The 19,667-nt window shown below is 49.4% G+C and overlaps 2 protein-coding genes across 2 annotated transcripts in view; one reads left to right on the top strand and one right to left on the bottom strand.

The window, feature by feature from the left end:
* Nucleotides 1-1,130: 1,130 nt before the first annotated feature.
* On the bottom strand, nt 1,131-17,726 carry CIAPIN1 (cytokine induced apoptosis inhibitor 1). The gene is made up of 9 exons (XM_004583884.4): nt 17,617-17,726; nt 12,572-12,747; nt 11,625-11,777; nt 10,142-10,218; nt 8,376-8,541; nt 6,449-6,522; nt 5,498-5,613; nt 2,151-2,232; nt 1,131-1,730 (listed from the first exon to the last, which is right to left on the bottom strand). The coding sequence occupies exons 2-9, from the start codon at nt 12,726-12,728 to the stop codon at nt 1,620-1,622; spliced, it is 936 nt and encodes a 311-aa protein (XP_004583941.2). The 5' UTR covers nt 12,729-12,747; nt 17,617-17,726; the 3' UTR covers nt 1,131-1,619.
* COQ9 (coenzyme Q9) overlaps nt 17,708-19,667 on the top strand; it is a 14,405-nt gene continuing 12,445 nt past the window's right edge. Inside the window, exon 1 of the mRNA XM_058674071.1 lies at nt 17,708-17,849. Coding sequence (XP_058530054.1) covers nt 17,780-17,849 — 70 coding nt within the window. The 5' untranslated portion in view covers nt 17,708-17,779. The remainder of the gene's footprint in view (nt 17,850-19,667) is intronic.

Here is a 19,667-nt window from a genome sequence, read left to right as displayed (position 1 = left end):
GTGAGGCTTACACCCAGACCTCCCAAGGCTGCAGTCCAGGACCCAACACCTTGCAACCATAGGCCTGAGGCCTCCATGCCCCGCTGAGTGCTGGACCTCAGGCTTCTCACCACCGGGCACCTTCTGCCAGGCCAGCTGGGCAGCTTTCTGATCTGTCAGGATTTTCTGTTTTCAAGGATGTGTTTAGGTCTGAGCCATGCAAGGGGATCTCCCTTCTAGTTAACACACCCCATTAGGACTTCCATCACCTGCGACACCTGCTTTCCGTCACCACTGATGGGCTCTTTTACCATGCACACAGGCTTTGTTCAAGTTCAAGGGTAGGGAACTGGGACAGGGCCTGGGACCCTGGAAGTCATCTCAGAACTCTGCCAATCACAGGAGCATCTAAGTCAAACTCAAACTTGGGCCATACTGAGCGGCACCAACGGGCTATAGGAAAAGCAAAGTGTGTTCATGAGAGAACTGGCAAAGTTGCACAGCTCAGACACCGGACACTGCTCCGCTGATTGCACTTCTCTTCAATGTACAGGCTGAGGCCAGCATTGTGGCCTGGTGGGTAAAGCTGCCATCTGCAATGTCGGTGTCCCAGGTGGACACAATTTCATGTTTCAGCTGCTCCATGTCCGATCCAGCTCCCTGCATGTAGCTTGGGCACAGTGGCAGAAGATGGCCCAAGTACCTGGGTCCCTGCCACTCATATGAGAGAGCCAGGCTCTTGGCTTCGGCCTGACCCAGCTCTGGCCATTGCAGCCATCTGGGGAATGGACCAATGTGCAAAAGACCTCTCTGTGTAGCTCTACCTTTCAAATGGACCAACTTTTTTACCAATGCACACAATCACTGCAAGCATTCAGCAGGATGGATTCACAGATTATGGGCGGGCAGCAGGGGAACAAAGCACTTCCAGGCCAAGCCTCGGAGTTGGTTCCTGGTCCTGCCCTGCTTCTCACTAAGCTTCCACTCGCGGCTGTGGAGGCCCCAGTCTCTAGGTCTCCAAGCGTAGCACGGGCCCCTGCATGGGACATCACATTCCTCCAGAACTCTGGTGCTTGGGCCATGCGTGAGCCTTCTGTCTCCTCTCTCTCTCACACACACACGCACATCCCTCTCTTTACAACAGACATGCAGAAGTTTATGGGTTTAATACCTGTAGGGTAACAGAAATGACAACAGGACACACATCCAATGCTACCGTCAAATGGTAGGGGCAGGGTGGGGACACAGGGACACTGGATGTGATGGAATCACGGCAACCAGTGAGTGATAGCTCCTTTGGTACCCCGATGAGGTCAAGAGAAACCTGGCCTGTGTTGCCAGGACCTGTGTGGTCAGCAGGAAAGGGACCCGTGCAGGCCCACAGCCTTCCCCTAACAATACGTTGGGAAACAGGCCCCTTCCCAGGCATGGTGGGCCCCATGGTCCTCAGTGTGTTGATTCATAGCAGCACTGCACACCACAGCACCCACAGCCAGCTGCCCCGGGCTGCCAAGCACCCGTCCAGCAAACGGACTGCAAACGAAGAGAGGCAGACCTGGGGGCTGAGGGAGGAGCACAGTGGCAGCATCTGAGGGAGAGGGCTGGCTGGAGGGGCAGGTGTGTGCCACACCAGGCCATTCCTAGGCATCGTGAAGGTTGTTGGCATTCAGGAGCACTTGCTCCCCGGGCTTGAAGGCAGGCATTCCGAGGTAGGGGCAGCTGGCACAGCGGAAAGCATCACCCAGGTAGCACTGCACAGAGAGGAGAGAGAACACCAGGAAACTGAGGTCAAAACAGCCAGAGACAAGGACAGCAAGAGGAGACTGCTGACCGCATGCACGGTCACAGCTTCAACGCTCTCGGGTCCCATGGATGGTACTCAGGCTGTATTTTTCCCACGCCAGCAGTTCAGGTTGCAGCTAAGCTCCCCAGGGGCCAATGAACTTCAGGACCCGCTGTGAGGCAGAACAGAGGGGCCCAGAGCAGAGGGGCCCAAAGTAGAAGGAACAGGTGCTTTCCACATAGGCATAGGTGCGTGCACTCATACGGGTCACTGACACACACATGCCCTCCCACGCTCGCCCACTGGGAGGATGCCTGAACAGGAAGTGCCTGAGAGGCACAGCTTGGACGAGGCCAGTGTCCTGGGACTGGGGAAGGGTAATACGTACGTTCCCGCAGGCCGACTTGGGCTGGGAGCTCTTCTGTTCTGCCGCCTTTTCCTTCTCCAGTTCTTCCGCGAGGCCACAGGTGCTGCAGGGACAGCAGGTGCACACAAATGAGATTTGTCACTGCCCAGAAACGGATATCTTGGACAGTGCCTTAGCATACCCACCACGTCCCATCCAAACCTAGGTGTCAACTCAAGACTCCAGGGAGCTAGGAAGATGAGGTTGACAAGGAGGGAGAAGGATGGCAATTGAGGGTCGATGCTGTGGCTGCAGGCCACTCCAGCTGTCACTGTCACAATATGGCCAGGAAAACCACATTCTGGATTTGCACTTGAAATCTTCGATCTGCAAGTGCTGGTGACTTTTGCATTTAGCACCAAGTGCCACCTAACCAAGCCTGACTCCACCTGTGTGGGCTTGGAGAGCCAGCGCACAATACACTGCAGTTTCCTGGTCAGAATAAACCAGAGCACCCCTCTACTTTCACTTCCTCCAAATCTCACCAGAACTTGGGTGAAGAAATAAACCCATAAGGCCAGATGACTGGAGAGACCATGATGTTGATTGTTGGAAACTGTCAAGCAGACACAAAGTGAGCCCTGACTTCAGTGACCAGGCATGAAGGCAGCACTGGAGCACAGTGGGTCCAGTTGCGTCCAGCGATGCCAGCACTCCCTGTGGGCATTACCAGCTATTTTCTAAGAGTCGAAAAAAGGCACTCTCTCACACAGTCTGCAAAACTGAGTCAATGTTCCAAGTAGCCATTTTAAATCTCAATACCAAGAAACTTGCTCCATCAACACCAGAGACACCATGAAAGATGTCAATGTGAACAAGAGACAGACAAGGTAACAGAGAGGGGAAGAACACGGGGACAGTGAGATGCCAGCTTTGCCCTGAACGCCCAAGACAGCTCTCAATACCACTCCCCTGCGCCGTGACCGTGACCCCAGGCCAGGCCTACTGGTCCCAACCACATGCTGAGAGTGTCCACCTTTCCCTTCTGCACTCAGGTCCCCATCAGATGTGTTCTGCTCTGACTGCTCCTGAGAAAGAGCCCGGCTTTGGGTAGTTGAAGGTGGGGCATGTGTGGTGCCCATGCCTCTACCACCTTCTGCTGGCTACCTAGCACCCGCACAATGCCATCAGCCTGCCAGTGGCTCCAACAGAAGTGTTCGCTCCAGCACACACTGGCCTCTTCACACTGACTTCCCTTCCAGGGACTTGTGTCCAGTCTCACAGAAGCTGAAGCAAACCTTAACCCAAAGACACACCGCCCACCCTCACCCACGCTCCGACCACCCAGCTTGTCTTTCCCTGGGAGCCTGCACCTAACCCGGGGTGGCCATGTAAGGTGTGCAGGATTTTCTGGTCTGGCCCTGCCAAGGGCACCACCACAGGCAGAATTCATAGTTCAATACATCAACAGCAGGCTGTTTTTCAAACTGACAAATGGGTATAATCTGCAGAAGATGTTATAAATGGCCCCTGGCTGAAAATAAGTCCCCAGTGACACACTGGCTGTTCCTCACCTACTTGGGCCTCCTGTGTTGCCAGCACATTTACACCGGTGGGAGACGTCCACCCAACCCAGGGATGAGCAATACAAAGCTGACACACCAGTACCTCTTTGGTCACTGGGATTTGTAAGGTAGAGTAATATTAACTATCTCCATTGGAAAGTCAGATATAGAGAGGAGGAGAGACACAAAGATCCTCCATCCGATGATTCACTCCCCAAGCAGCCGCAACGGCTGGAGCTGCATTGATCCAAAGCGAGGAGCCAAGAGCCAGGAGCCAGGAGCCTCTTCCAGGTCTCCCACGTGGGTGCAGGGTCCCAAGGCTTTGGGGCTTTCCTCAATTGCTTTCCCAGGCCACAAGCAGGGAGCTTGATACGAAGTGGGGCCGCTGGGACATGAACTGGTGCCTACATGGGATCCCGGCCTGTGCAAGGTGAGGACTTTAGTCACTATGCTACCATGCCAGGCCCTTGATTATTCTTTAAATGCTACCTGTGGGTCAGGTTCCATGGCACAGTGTGTTCAGCCTCAGTCTGCAGGGTTGGCATCCCATATGGGTGCCAGTTCAAGTTCCAGCCGCTCCACTTTCTATCCAGTTCACTGCTTTCGACCTGAGAAAGCAGCAGAGAATAGCTTGGGCCCCAACACCCACGAGAGACCTAGAAGAAGTTCCTGGTTGCTGGCTTCAGACAGACCCAGCCCAGCCATAATAGCCATTTGGAGAGTAAACCAGTAGATGAAAGACCTGCCTGTCTCTCTCTCTCTCTCTCTTAACTCTAACTCTCACATAAAAATAAATACATCTTTCAAAATTTAATAAACTAAAAGGTACCTGTTTAATTCATTCCCCTATACCAGGGAGCGGGAACTTTCTTTCTGCCAAGGGCCATCTGGATATTTATAATATCACACACAGGCCACACAAAAGTTACAAACTTAAAAACGAGCCTGCTTGGGCCCAGCATGATGCCTCAGCGCCTAAATTCTCCTCCACCTTGCAAGTGCCAGGATCCCATATGGGTGCAAGTTCACGGCCCAGCTGCTCTACTTCCATCCAGCTTCCTGTTTATGGCCTGGAAAAGCTGTAAAGGATGGCCCAAAACCTTGGGACCCTGTACCCATGTGGGATACCTGGAAAAAGCTGCCGGCTTCGGATCGGCTGAGCTCCAGCTGTTGCAAATATTTGGGGAGTAAGCCAGTGGATAGATGATCTTTGTCTCTCCTTCTCTCTATAAATCTGCCTTTCCAACAAAAACAAATAAATCTTTAAACAAGGGCCTGGCATGGTCGCCTAGTGGCTGAAGCACTCGCCTTGGACACACTAGGATTCCACATGGGTGCCAGTTCTAATCCTGGCAGCCCCGCTTCCCATCCAGCTCCTTGCCTGTGGCCTGGGAAAGCAGTTGAAGATGGCCCAAAGCCTTGGGACCCTGCACTCACGTGGGAGACCCAGAAGAAGTTCCTGGTTCCTGGCTTCAGATCGGCACCAGCTCCAGCCATTGCAGCCACTTGGGAAGTGAATCAATGGATGGAAGATCTTCCTCTCTGTCTCTCCTCCTCTCTGTGTATCTGACTTTCCCATAAAAATAAAATAAATCTTAAAAAAAAAAAAAACTTAAAAGAAAAAAAACCCTGCTCCAGATGTTTTGGACATCAAGTCCCACCTATGTGGCTGCCGTGGCAGGTTCTGAACAGAGAACTTCACACCATCTGGATGTTCCCCACCCTACTATATGTGTGACACACTCACAGTGGGCTGGCATGTTAGCAACACTGAGACACAGAAGCCAGTCGGAGCCGAGTGGCCGCCCCGCCCCCCACACTCACCAGTTCTTGCAGGCCTTCCTCTTCTTCCCTTCCCCACACGAGGCAGCCCTCAGGGAAGCTGGGTCCGGCTTCTTCAAATCTTCTGCATCCAGCAACTCATCCGAGTCAATGAGATCCTGGAATGTGTTCAATGCAACTAGTTCAAGGCCACGATCATGGCCTCTGCTGGCAAAAAGTTTGACTGATGACGTACGGGCCAATAGGGTCAACTTATACAGCCCAGGACCTAGACCGGGTTAGTCATCTCACTCAACCCAACCACTGGCTCAAGAGGCCAACGTAAACTAATCCGCCACCACAGAGATGGAACAGGAGGGCAAAGAACTGAGAACTTTGTGGAAAACATCTGTGAGATGGGTCAGCAACATGCAGAGAACAGGCAAGGGGCAGAAAGGGCAGAGAGAGGTATTGTGCTTATTAAATTATATGAATTAAATCTCTTCTCATTACCGCAAATCGGGACACAAGACTTGCAAGGTTATGAGCATGTGGGTAGTCAAGCCTGGAAGGCTGTGAGCCCGACAAGGACATGGTCCACAACCTATCATGCCCATGTGTGTCACCTCAACCACAGTGGCATGGCAATGAAGGACTTCAGCATAGGCAGGGCTCGTCAAAGGCAGGACGTGTTGTTTATGACACAGAATATTCCGCAACTTGCCTAGAGGCCAATGCACATATTTTAGCTAACAAACTCCTTTTGGGTCAATCTAGATCCACAGGAGTCCTGGCGCATGGCTTCTGGTGAGGATGAGACAATGTTGGGGGACACAGAGGCTTCATGGGGAATGTCAAAGGTCTCTGACATGGAGTTTCCTTAAAGGCACTGGTCACAGTTACAGCAGATGCAACATTCCCATCTACAAGTCCAGAAAGGTCACTCTGTGAACTGCAGCTCCACACACCAACAGAAGGGGAAGATAGCAACCGAGCGAAGTAGGGCCGACTCACCGTGCCCTCGTCCTCCATGTCGTTGGCCGAAAGCGTCCAGAGCTTGGCCACGGCAGGGTCCACAGCAGGCTTCGCTGAGTCCGACCAAGACAAGAAAAGGGGCTACAGTCAATAAAACATGACGGCAAGCACACCTGCCACTGCAAGCCTGGCAGGGCCCAGCCCCACGACTTGAGGCACAGGACTTGGGCTCAAGGCCCACTGCCACTTGGAAAGGCGCAGCCAGACCCACTCTAAAGGTCAAGGACGCTGCCATCATCTGTTAGGTTCTCACCCAGCAATGGACGTTACCCTAGGCACTTTATAGAGGTATTCAACTTAACCCTTATTCAGCCTTAGGAAGTATTTATCTGTCACCCCAATTTTACACCTGTGGGGAGGCCAGTTACACAAGGCCCCAAGTACGAATCTGGCTAAGACTTTGCTCATTCGCTTTCTCTCGAGTTTAGCTTCTATTCCATATCATGGGGTTAAGTGGTACCTCCTCTCCCTACTGCAGGTAGTTCTGAGGACTGAATGAGAAACTCATCCAAGCAGCAGCCTCATCTGCACCTGTTACTTGGAAGAAAACAGGCTCGGAGCTGCTGGCAACAAGGTAGCCACAGACCTCACATCTGATTGCCAAGGCCAGGAGAACGCAAGGAAGGGCCTGTGAGAACAGACTCGAATCTAGCGAAGGCAAAACCTCGGGGAGGGCTGAGGACTTGGCACAGTGCTTCAGATGCCACTTGGAACACCATCACCCATCAGGGGACAAAGATCAAGTCCCGGCCCCCCTCCTCATGCAGCTTCCTGCAAACTAGCACCATAAGAAGCTCAAGTACCTGAGTCCCCATCTCCTAGGGAGGAGACTCAGCATGAGTTTCTGGCTTCTGGCTTTGGCCTGGCCCAGCCCAGCTGCTGAGGGCATGTAGGGATTAAATCAAGTATGAGAATTCTGTTTCTGTCTTGCCAATAAATTAAAAATCAGTAAAAAAATAAAAGGGCCTTTGGGTAAGAGCACTCCCTGGTAATTGCTGTCACTAGAGTCTGTCCCAAAAGCTCAGCAAAGCAGCTCCAACCCATTCTAGAACCAGATTCCAAAGAATTTCTGAAGATGTGGGTTGAACCAACCAGTGAGGTGTGAATAAATATCTGTTTAGTTTGCACTCCTCAAAGCAGGGACAATTCAGGCATTAGCAAAGATGAGAGTGACACAACGTGTGTGCTCACGATTTTGTATAAGTAGGAAATGTAATTTTATAAGTATCAAACTGTGAAGGTCTTTAAAGCAACAAAAGCTGACTTTATTGCAGGAAGAAAAGCCTGGGACCCAGACGAGGGCCCTCTTCACCCCACTTCACAGAGGTCTGTTGAGGACAAATGTTGGAACTCTGGGGCCTGAGAAGACCTCATGATTGAGGCCAGCATTGTGGCATTGTAAGTTAAGCTGCTGCCATTCATGTTCTGGCTGCTCCACTTCTAATCAAGCTCCCTGTTAACATGGCTGGGAAAGTGCAGAGGAGGATCCAAATGTGTGGGCTCCTGCACCCACATGGGAGACCAAGGTGGAGTTCCTAGTTTCTGGATTTAGCCTGGCCCAGTCTCAGCTACCGCAGTCATCTGAAGAGTGAACCAGTGGAGGGAAGATTTTTCTCACTCTCTCTTCGCTCCCTCCAACTCACCCTTCCATATAAATAAATCAACAAAGAGTGCATTTCAAACCGCCTGGTGCTGAGCGGCTGGACTAGCTAAGCTGTGTGTGCTGCTTCACTCTGTACCCTAGCATGCCCAGGACAGAAGAGCATCAAGTACATCTTTCTCTTTGGAAGTGGCCAAAATGAAAGACCCAATCTAAAAACATCGCCATCCCATTTCCACCCCGGCCCAGTTTCCAACTTGCCCCTCCAGCCCAATCCACCAGAAAACGACCCCAAGTCAGTCTCACCTGCAGGAGACTTCTTGGCGATGGAGAGTTTCAGCTGACTGGAAGAACCCACTTCAAAGTTTGGTTTTTTGCCCGTGATCTGAACAGACAGCAGGCTACCACTCTTGCAACCCAGGTGCTCCCGGACAGACTGGGACTCTTCAGGGCTTAGGGACTCACGCTGCAGCTGCAAGCCAAGACATCCTGAATATGAGTTCAGGATGACGGAAGGTTTTCCTATGTTGTCTGACACAGATCCAGCACATAATAGTAGATCACAACTCATATTCAGTTTCTCACTCATTGGAACCCCGGAGTGTCATTCCTGTGTACTTTGAGCCTGCCCATTGGAACATTTAAATACATTTATATCAGGTAAAAGGCCCCAGGCTAGCCTCTGGGGGGTGCTTCACAACTGTGACACAGAGGTCAGTCATGCACAGTCCTGGGGTAGGACACAGAAGCATGCCCACATGAAGACAGCAGACTCACACCCTGAAAGAGGAAACAGGGAGGGAAAGCCTTTCTATATCTCTTGGGAAGCAGCAGATAATAAAGGTAGAAAAAAAACCAGGGCCAGGGTGTCCTCTATGTCCAATATAATTATGGAATAGTTAAATAAATTATGGTTTGCGTGGTCCAGCACGGTAGCCTAGCAGTTAAAGTCCTTGTCTTGAACGCATAAGGATTCCATATGGGCACCATTTCATGGCCTGGCTGCCCCGCATCCCATCCAGCTCCCTGCTTGTGGCCTGGGAAAGCAGTTGAGGACAGCCCAAAGCCTTGGGGACCCTGCACCCACGTGGGAGACCTGGAAGAGCTCCTGGCTTCAGACTGGCGCAGCTCTGGCCATTGCAGCCACTTGGGGAGTGAATCAATGGACGGAAGATCTTCCTCTGTCTCTCCTCTCTGCATATTTGATTTTGCAATAGAAAAAAATGAATAAATCTTAAAAAAAAACAAAACATGGCTTGCCCATGGCACAGAATACTTCTAAATTGTACATAATAATCAGCATGGCTAAGATGTCTAATGCTGGAGGAAAAGTTGGTAACTGCACAATACACTCCCAGGATCCCACTTCCACATGAAACAGAAGTTTGTACGTCTGTGCTGGCCAGCACAGAGAAAGACCCAAACTGACACACAAAAATGCCTTAGTGGCTTTCCTAGGGGACAAAACTGCAACCAAGGGCTGGGATGTCACTTTGTATTCTGCATTCTTCGGGACAAACTGAGTTCTTCTGAGCATTCCTTCTATTAAGACAAAACTCAGGCAATGAAAGAATCACGGCCCCAGCCCCAGTACCCATCAGGACAACAGTCATCACTGCACGTCACTAGCCTCTCTGAACCCCAGACAACGGGACCACAGCAGGCGAATGCAGATACTGAAACACTGAGAAGTTCACTGAACTGTCAGAAATGGGATCCACCCCAGCCACAGCACACTCCAGTCTCCCACCAAGACTCAAGGCTAATGAAGGTGACGGTGCATCTGCGGCTGAGGATGTGACCCCAATCAGACGGCTGTCGGGGGCAGCAGATCAACTGCTCTCCCCACTCACGTGCACCACTGAGCTGGATTCCAGGGGGCCAAGACCAGCCCAACCCCCACAGGCCTAAGGCGTGTCCCCTGAGGCCTCACACTGCTTGCGTGGGCAGCCTTTCCTGTTTCCCAGTCCTGTGTGATGCTCATCATTCACATTCCAGATTGTTCTGACAAGAAGACTGGTTTTGTCACTTGTGGTTCAAATTCCTAGCAAAGGCGGTGCCTACAGACCTACCTCTTTCACTTCCACAAGACCGGAGAGAGTCAGGGCTGAACACAGTTTAGATGGTGTCTTCAGTTCGCTATTGTCAACTGCCAAGAGGAAAATCCCAATTAATAGCCTTACAGGGCAAACCAGCAAAAACATTCCAGGCTCCACCCTCAGTGAGCCAGCAGGCATTCAGTCACTCCATCTATATAATGAGTATGTACACACACATACACACAGCGACAATGTTTATTTGACAAATGCTTTTGGGTATTCAAAGCCTCTGATATATGCTCTTAAAAGTTCTAATTTCATTATTATTGTTCCTCGTCACTCTCTGCTGCTAGAACCTTTTTTCAGAGGTTACTTGGCTGAGCACTGTAAAAGAGGCTTAACTCTGAGGTGCATAAAAATATGAGCATTTTCGCTGTGTAGTTCAAACTATGTTTCTTCACCCAAGTTTTAACAGAAAGTGGATTTCCACTGCAGACACCACGTGGCTATATACTGCCATAAACAATCAGGATCTTTATGCATTTCACAATACTTTCACTTCTATTCTTTCATTTGACAAGATAAGCAACCACAATGAAGTAAAAGTCTGGTGAAAAATGTTCCCACTCCAGAACTTACGGGCTCCCAGCAAGAGGGTCTGGGACACCATGATTAGTTAGTTACCACATCATTTCGACTCCTAACCATTGTTTCTTTAATGGCTGAAAAAACTACACATTTACATAGATTCATAGGAAGTGGTCAAAAAAAAAAAAAAAAAGAAGAAGAAAAGGAAGAAAAGGTTTAGCAAGGTCCATGGCCCCTTTACCTGGTCTCCCCACAAGCCAACATCTCCACTGCATGGAGATACACGGATCTACCCGGAGCTACAGCGGGGAGACCTCAATCCTGACCTGCGTGGACCACAGCTCATCCAGATTCCACCAGTTTCACGTGTGCTTGCTTGTGGGGTTATGGGTGTACAGTTCATACACGTGCATCTGTGCAACCACCAACACACCAGGGCACAGACTTGTCTCATCATGAGGCGCCCCCCACTCTCCTTCACAGCCACACGCTCCCTCCCTCCCCTTCCTAACCCTGCAACCACTGATCTGATCCCCCCCACCACCACCGCTCTGTCACTTCAAGAGTAAGGAATTTTGCATGGGGGAACCATGGAGCCAGGTTGGTTTTCCACTCGGCACACTGCAGTTGCTGCATGGATCAGGAGTTCTCTCCTTGCCATTGCTGCCACCAGTTTTCCTGTTACTGATACACTGACATGTAACTGTTTACCTGTGGAAGGGCCCAGTCACTTTCACATCGGAGCTTCTTTCTACTACTAACTGGGTCAGCCACAGACCAGCACTTCTTCAGATTTTAACAACAGTGTGTCCCTAAGGAGATGGTTCTGCTGCAGGAGTATGGGTTCTTCAACCAACAGGGAATCCGGCAGGCACACCCAGGATGGGCCCCTGCCAAGTGCCAGCCTTCCCAGTGTAGGTGTCCGTACCTCCGGCCGTCTCTACTGGCTCCTTTAGGAAGAGGCATCCCCCGGGCCGAAGGATCCGGGCCATCTCGGCCAAAATCTCAGCAGTGTGCAGCATGCTGCTGCCTGGGACTACCCCGGACAGGATCACGTCAAAGCTGGATTCCTTGTGGGCAGCTGCAAGGAAGGCAGACGCAATATCAGCAGACACCCGAGCCCCAGGAGCAATCCCCCATGCCCCCAGGCCCCTGCTATGGCTGCAGGCCTCACACCAATCTGCCCGTTCAGTACACAACACCATAGGGCTAGCACTCAGGGACATGCAGCCTGCTAGCTCACCCTCAGTCTGACTTACTGCGCTCAGGGAAAGCAGTAAAAAAAAAAAAAAAAAAAAGCAGCTGGATGAAGAATGAATTTAAGAAAAAAAGGAACAACTATGGGGCGCAATGCATGGCTCAACAGCTAAATCCTCGCCTTGCCAGGAGCTGGGATTCCATATGGGTGCTGATTCATGTCCTGGATACTCCACTTTCCATCCAGCTTCCTGCTTGTGGCCTGGGAAAGCAGTAGAGGATGGTCCAAAGCCTTGGGACCCTGCACCCAAATGGGAGACCCAGAAGCTCCTGGTTCCTAGCCTTGGATCAGCTCAGCTCGGGCTATTGCAGCCCATCTGGGGAGTGAACCAGCAAATGGAAGATCTTTCTGTCTCCTCTTCTCTCTGTAAATCTGATCTGCTTTTTCAATAAAAATAAATCTTTTATATACGTGTGTGTGTATATGTATATACATATACACACACATATATCTTAAAAACCAAAACTATGGAATAGCTACTAAGACACAACCACACACTTCACGTCTGCTGAGCGGAGTGCCTGGCCACCACTCTCACACGCCACCTCAGACCAAGGAATTCCCAAGGAATTAGACACCCCTGACAGGCCCATCAAGATAGCATAGCTGGTACTCACACTGTAACAGCTGGTTGATGTTCTCCACAGACACCTGCCCCTCGCTGCCAGTTAACACGTGAAGCTTGTCCACCAACTCTTTCAGAGCCTCCACCGGAGATGACTTATCCCACACCACAGCCACAAACTGGCCAGCCGATATGCCAAAGTCTGCCATTGTTGTGGTGCCGATGGACCTAGAGTCAACGGGCAAAAAGGAACCAAAACTGAGCCGAGACGAAAGCGTCATCTAATCCACGAGGTCTCATCAGATACGACCACAAACCCAATCTACATCCAACCTCCCACCAACGAATGCTGACAGCATGAGACATGCTGCTGCAGATGCTAGAGCATGAATGAATGAATGAATGAATGAACCTACCATCAAGGTCTTCTTAATCCTTGCTTCCACTGCCATCCAGGCAAGTGGAGAGAATGCTAACTTGGCAGTCAAGGAAAAAGGGTTTGAGTCAAGTAAGCAGGCTACAGGCAAAAAGAAGAGACTATGAAAACACACAGGGCATTAATTAAGCAGAAGCATGACTCAGCAAAGACGGCAAGTAACTTTGGCAGACATAACCCAACCACAAGCTTCATTTAAATTTTGTAGTGTGAGTGTTGATTTCCACTTTCATCAAGATGTGAAATCTAATTCCACTGCATCTGCAGTACTCCAGAGTGCCCACTGGTGTTAACATTTAACGATAGCCAGGCTGCATAAAGCACCTTACGTATATTATTTCAAAGAAACTTGAGGACAGCGTGACATCAGATACCACTTCTACTTTACAGTCAAGAAGCTGTGACTTTGCTCAAGGCACACAAACAGTGTTAGGCACAGAAAAACAGCTGCAATTTTAACTCACATCCATGCCTTTAGCTGCAGAAATTTCCCTCTACAGGTCAACCTCTCTTCCACATGATACTCAGGTAAGTGTGAAATGTGCTAACAATGAAATGAGGTCAAGAGACAGCACTCTGCTCAGCTCCTCCTTGCTTTGTGAAACATTCATGCCACCAGTTCCCAACTTCAAATAAAAGCAAGGCAGAAGCAGTGGCAGAAGGGTCAGGCAGGGGTGTGTCTGGCATGAGCAGACTGCGGCTGTGATGGCCACCAGTCTCTCGGGTGCTCAGTGTAAGCCATGTGCACTCGACCTTCTTTCAAAATGTTCCTTTCAAACGGCTCTCTCCTCTGTGCCTAGAAAACACGCCTGTCCCCAGAAATATCCTGTAAATACGATGGGACTTTGATCTTTCACTCCTTTCCCATAACAGTCACTAAAGGTTTTATTTTCTAAAGCAAAGTCAAAATGTCTAAGCCTTCTAGAATCAGGGGCTCCACTTGTCATCTGCCTCCACTCCCTATTCTGCAAAAACCCTATGCAGTTTCCCTCTTGCAGGCCTTTCTTTTTATCCAGTAACTTCACATAGAACACCCCCGCTTATATTACCTGAACCTGACCACAAGACCCAGCAAAAGGATGCCTAGTGCTACTGGACGAGCTGCTTTTCACCATTTGGTGTGGGTTTGTCAAGCCCTAACGAGCACACAAAAAGCAAGAAGCAATGAAATTAATTAAAAAAAAAAAAAAAAAAAGAGAGACATTAAAACCAAACAACTGTAAAACAAAAAAAATAATAATAATAAAAAAAAAATTAAAAAAAAAGAAACTAAGTTTGAACTTGTCCCATAATGTAGGGGTGGAATCTTTGCCAATCTTCAAGGTGAGCCACCTGTGATCACGTTTAAGAACCAGGCAAGGCAGATGGGAGGTCGGGATGCTGGGCGGGCATTGGGCTGGAAGATATAAAGACTGATGTTTTCTACAAGTCTGTTGGAATAGGATCTCCCTTGGAGCAAAAGTCATGACAAGCTCCCTGCCCGCCACTGCCTACTGTGAGTTTGCTGTTCTTGTAAAGTACAAGCCCTAATGAAGCAAACCAGGAGAAAAGGTAGCTTGTTGCCACAGAAAACCGGAAGGGCAGCTACTCTACAGGGATTTTTCAATATTTCTGTGTAAATAACCAATACTTACTGTGTCTATGAATGGGGGTATAATGTGATGCTTCAGTCCACATATACAATGTGGAAAGATTCAAACTAATGAATATATCCATCACCTCACCTACTACGGGATCTTTTTGACAAGAATGCTAAAAAAAACATTTTTAGCAATTTTGAAATACACAATATGATTCACTGTGATCATGCTGTAGGGTGAGAGATCACTAAGACTCATTCCTCTAAAGCACTGGAATGGTGGGCCCTTTCATCAACAGCTCCCTCTTCCCTTGCGGCCTCTGGTAACCACCACTGTTGCTATGTGAATGTGGCTCTTTTGGGGCCCACATAAAATTATCCCTTTTGGTGCCTGGCTTACTTCATTTAGCATTATGCTTTTTAGTTTCACCTCTGCTGTTTTAAATGACAGAATTTCCTTTTTAAAGGCTATACAGTGTTTCATTGCGAGTGTGCATACACATACACACTCCTACACTCACACAATTTTATACATGCACTGACACTGAGGTTGCTTGCCTACCTTACCTAACATGAAGAAAGTTGAGCAGAACACAGAAGAGCATACCCATTTCAATTCCTTGGCAAACACACCCAGAACAGGGTTGCTGGCTCATGTAATAGCTCTAGTAGTCTAATTTTTCCGGGAATCTCAATACCATTACAATCCCTGATGTGGCTGTACTCATCTACACTTTTGTTAACAGCATACAAGGTTTACTCTTCCCCACCTCCTCACCAATACTTCCTGTCTTTTTGGTAACAGCCATTCTAATCAGTGTGTGAGGCGACACCATAATGAGGTCGTGTCACATTTTCTTCCTTAAAGATGTTGAGCATTTCTTCAGCCATTTGCATTTCATACCTTGAAGATTCAGACATTTTACCAGTTTTCAACTAGGTTATCTGTCTTCTTGCTATTGAGTTCCTGATACATTTTGAATATTAATCCCTCATGAGCTGTACAGTTTGCAAACAGTTTTTCCTCAGAGGCCCTTTAGCCAGAGGAAATTTTTTTTTGCTGGTATGGCTGTATTTTGCAATAAATCATTGCCCAGCGCAATGCCCTGGAGCACGCACAGTGTTTTCTTCCAGTAGCTTTACAGTTTCAGGAACTTTGTTTAAACAATGTACCCACTTTGAGCTGGTTCTTGAATATGGTATGAGGTAAGGGCTCAACCTCAGTCTTTGGATACCCAGTTTCCCTAACACCATCTGACTGTCCTTTCCCCACTGTCTGTTCCTTAGTGGTAGGTCAATTAACCATGAATACCTGAGTTTATTTCTGGGCTTTCTACCCTGTCCCATCATCTTGTCTGTATGTCGGTACCAAGCTGTTTTGATAACAACAGCTTTATCACGCATTTTGACATCAGGGCAGAACACAGGTGTTGAAGACAGATGAAATGGAATCTATCTACCACCAGATCTTCTCATTAGGTATTTGACCGTGGGTAAGTTAAGAGCCTTTCTGACCTAATTCTCATAGGTGAAGCTTCTTTCTCATTAGCTCTACAGGGTAAGAACTGCACACGGGGGGATCCTGGACAGTGTCCGAGTGGCACTGCGGGCTGTAAGCTGGGCACCAGCTTACATATGCTTTGCTTTCAGTGTTCCCCCAAAATGACCTTCTCATGGGAACAGGGTGTTCATAAAACTCATTTGTTAAACACTGACCCTCAAGGAGCAGGCACAGGCACCGATTCTCAGCCAGCATTTTCCAAATAAAAGAGCAAACACAACTTTTAAATAGCTGAAAGCCACAGTGTGAAGCTTTCCTTCATCTGCTCTGTTATGGTTGTGTATGAATCTATCTTTAAGAATAAAAACCTATCAGGACAAAGTTGTTGACACCTAAGTCACATACTAGGACAGAGTTGCTGGTACCTAAGCCACATACTAGAAGCTGTGACTCAGGGCCCAGTTTCTTAACTACAGAGAGGTAGAGGAGAAGCCAGGGTCGCGTTCCTGACCTTGCTGGCAAGGCACCTCTCCACACGCCCAGGCCCACAGTTGTTACAAACTGCCCCCGGTAGGTAGCAGAGCCAAGGCCTGGGAATCCCTTCTGTAGAGGCACTTGCTTATTTTTTAAAAATCCGGTGAGGCAGCAGGTCCTTCCCTTGGCCTTCACCTCTTTCCCGCAGTGTGCATCTTACATTTTAACATCTTGCGGGGAAGACCCCTGGTCGAGGATATCTCCACCATACTCAAACAGTGTGGAGCAGGATGTTTAGAAAAGACAATTCCGAACAAGCGTGCAAAACAAAACACCCACTCGTTACAAAGCCAGAGACCGGAGGCAAACACACCAAATCTACAGAATGACAAGCTCCTGTCGGCAATGACTTCTGAACCCCACATCGCTTCTCCCCATCACGCTTTCTTGATGCTATCCCAGCCACCCCTAAGGAGGGGTCCTGCATTAGTGTTTCAGTTCAGGGGTCACACCGTGTCCTGCTCCAGCCCTCGGAGCTTGGGCACTCAGAAATCGCCGAATGCACAGCACCGGCCTTTTCCAAACTCCCCTAACCCACAGGCAGGGACGCTTGTTGAAGGAAGACGCCTGGAGCGAAAACAGAGCAAGTGACTCAATTCCCCGGGGCGTCTCGACCTTGAGTCTGAGAGGACTCAGCTCTCACATCTTGGGGACTCGTGGGGTCAAAAATACAACGGTGGGCCACAGCAGCCCCCTTGGTTCTTCGGAGACCCGAACTTCAGAGGAGCAGGGGCCCAAGGTCACATAGTGGCTGCGAGGAAAAGCAGGCTTTCTCGGGCCCTAGCTCGGGGATCTTCCTCCTTAGAGTCCCAGACTCGGTAGCGGATGTTCGAGAAATAAGGCAGCCCAAAGGGAGGTTGGAAAGCTACAGCGTCAGGAGCGCCGGTCCCAGCCACCTCGCACTCGCTTCTCGGGGTACAAGTCAGACAAAAGTGCCACGGTGGGAAGGGGTTGGAAATAGGAAAGCAGAGGATGTGCTACAAAGTGAGTCCGGAGGAGAGCCGTGGGCGAAATGCTGGGCTCTCAGGTCACCCTAACCGCGCTCACCTGCCGTCTGATCTCTCTCCCGGCTTCTCCGCAGCCACCCGCTCCCTGCGTCCCGCCGCTCGCGAGAGGAGGCGGCTCAGCGACGTCAAGAGGGCGGAAGTGGCTGCGCCGCGGCCTTGACGCTGCCCATTGCGTCACCGCCAGTGGCGTGCCCGTTTCCAAGATGGCGGCGGCGGTGTCCGGCGTGCTGGGCCGGGCGGGTTGGAGGTTCCTACAGTTGCGGTGCCTGCCGGGTGAGCCGGAGGCTGAGTCGGGGGAAGAGGGAGGAGCAGGGAGGAGGCTTGAAGCGGCTGGGGCGAGGTGTGGGGACGAGAAAAGAGGCCGTCGTGGCGGCCGGCGAGCAAGGTGAGGTGAAGGGCGTCCGCGCGGGAGCCCCCGGCGACGTCGCGAGCTCCGGTCCGCTGTGATCTTTATTCGTGAGCTGTGAAGGACAAGAGGCACAGAACAGGACTTGTCAACCCCGGGTCTTGGAGCTAACGGAGCCTCCGAGAGGGTTGGGGGCTCCCAAGGTCACGCAGCTCGGCGGCTGCGGATCTGACTTTGCGACCCAGTCTCGACTCCTCAGCCTAACCGTGGTTTCCCCAAAGCCAGACATTCCCCACCACCACCACTGCACTAAATCTGTGCAATTCTCTTACCACCTTTGCTACCGTGTTCTGCGTGTTTTTATTTCCATGCGTGAGTTCTGAGAAATGGAGCTTTAAAGAGGAAATTTTGTATCACTGCGTCAGTGGAAAAACGGCTGTCATCTTTCATAACTAGAATGGCTGCATGAATGCATGGATGTAGGCATAACACGGAACTAACGAAATCGTCCCTGTAGTTCTCCCCTGCTGGGATCCAGGGCCATCCTTCACGACCTTTTCCAAATCTTTTGGATGTTTCCTCTAGTTTTTTGTGTGCATGTAACAAAAATGTTGATATTTTTACGTGCATCTTCTATTTCCTTTAAAACCAGTGTTCCCTGAGTTATTGTGTGGTGTTTTTTGTGGGTTTTTGTTTTTCGGCAAAAGGTGAATCCTTTACTGTTTTTTTAAATACAAAAGGCCAAATTAAATATCTTTAGTAAAATTGATCCCTGCATTAAGTATTTACACAACAGTAATGAAAGCATGAGTCCACCAGAAAGTTTGCTAAAAAGTGAGTTTACAAAAAGTGTGTTCATAGCAGCTTTATTCATAGTAGCCAAAAGTGTCCATAGCATGAGAAATACATTTTGCAATGTGGAAGTGGCCTGGAAACTATAATGGGTAAAAGTTGGAGGAATTTGGAGGTACTTGTTAGAAAAAGCCTGGGCACTTGAAGGAGTGGAGGAAGAAGGGCTGAATGTTAAGGAAAGAAGAGATGCAGAGCTCACTGTGTGCTCTAGCTGGCCTGACCAAAGCTGGGGTTTTCTCCCCACAGGAAGAGAGGTCCTGTCCTCAAATGTTAGCAGAAACAATTGAATTTTTTTTTTTGTTTTTTGCCATTCTTGAGTTTTCTCAGGCAGTAATTCTAAGGGGGTTTGAGTCATCTTAGCACCTAACTCTTTATGGGCCAAGGTCTAAGTTTTGTTAAGAAAAGGAGGCAGATGCCTTGTGCTGTAGCCTAGCAGCTGAAGTATTCACCTTGCAAGTACTGGGATCCCATATGGGCGCCAGTTCTAATCCTTGCAACCCACTTCCCATACAGTTCCCTGCTTGTGGCCTGGGAAAGCAGTCAAGGATAGCCCCAAACCTTAGGATCCTTTACCGCTTGTGGGAGACCCAGAAGAGGCTCCTGGCTTCTGGCTTTGGATTGGCACAGCTCCAGGAGCAATTGCTTGGGGAGTAAATCAACAGACGGAAAATCTTCCTTTCTGGCTTTCCTGTGTATATATGGCTTTCCAATAAAAAATAATAATAATAAAATAAATATTTAAAAAAGAAAAAGGAATCAAAAGAACCTAACTTGAGTTAAGGAGGAAACCTCTGTCAGATCTGATTGGCACAATATAATCAGTCTCAAAAATATACTAAGTGAAAAATGTCTTCTAGAAAAAGTACATTGAGGGGCCATCACTGTGGTATAGG

Source organism: Ochotona princeps, chromosome 16 (assembly GCF_030435755.1).
Source record: "Ochotona princeps isolate mOchPri1 chromosome 16, mOchPri1.hap1, whole genome shotgun sequence".
In the NCBI taxonomy this organism is placed as follows: domain Eukaryota; kingdom Metazoa; phylum Chordata; class Mammalia; order Lagomorpha; family Ochotonidae; genus Ochotona; species Ochotona princeps.
The sequence above is the reverse complement of the archived record's forward strand: the minus strand, read 5'-3'. Positions and strand labels throughout refer to the sequence as shown.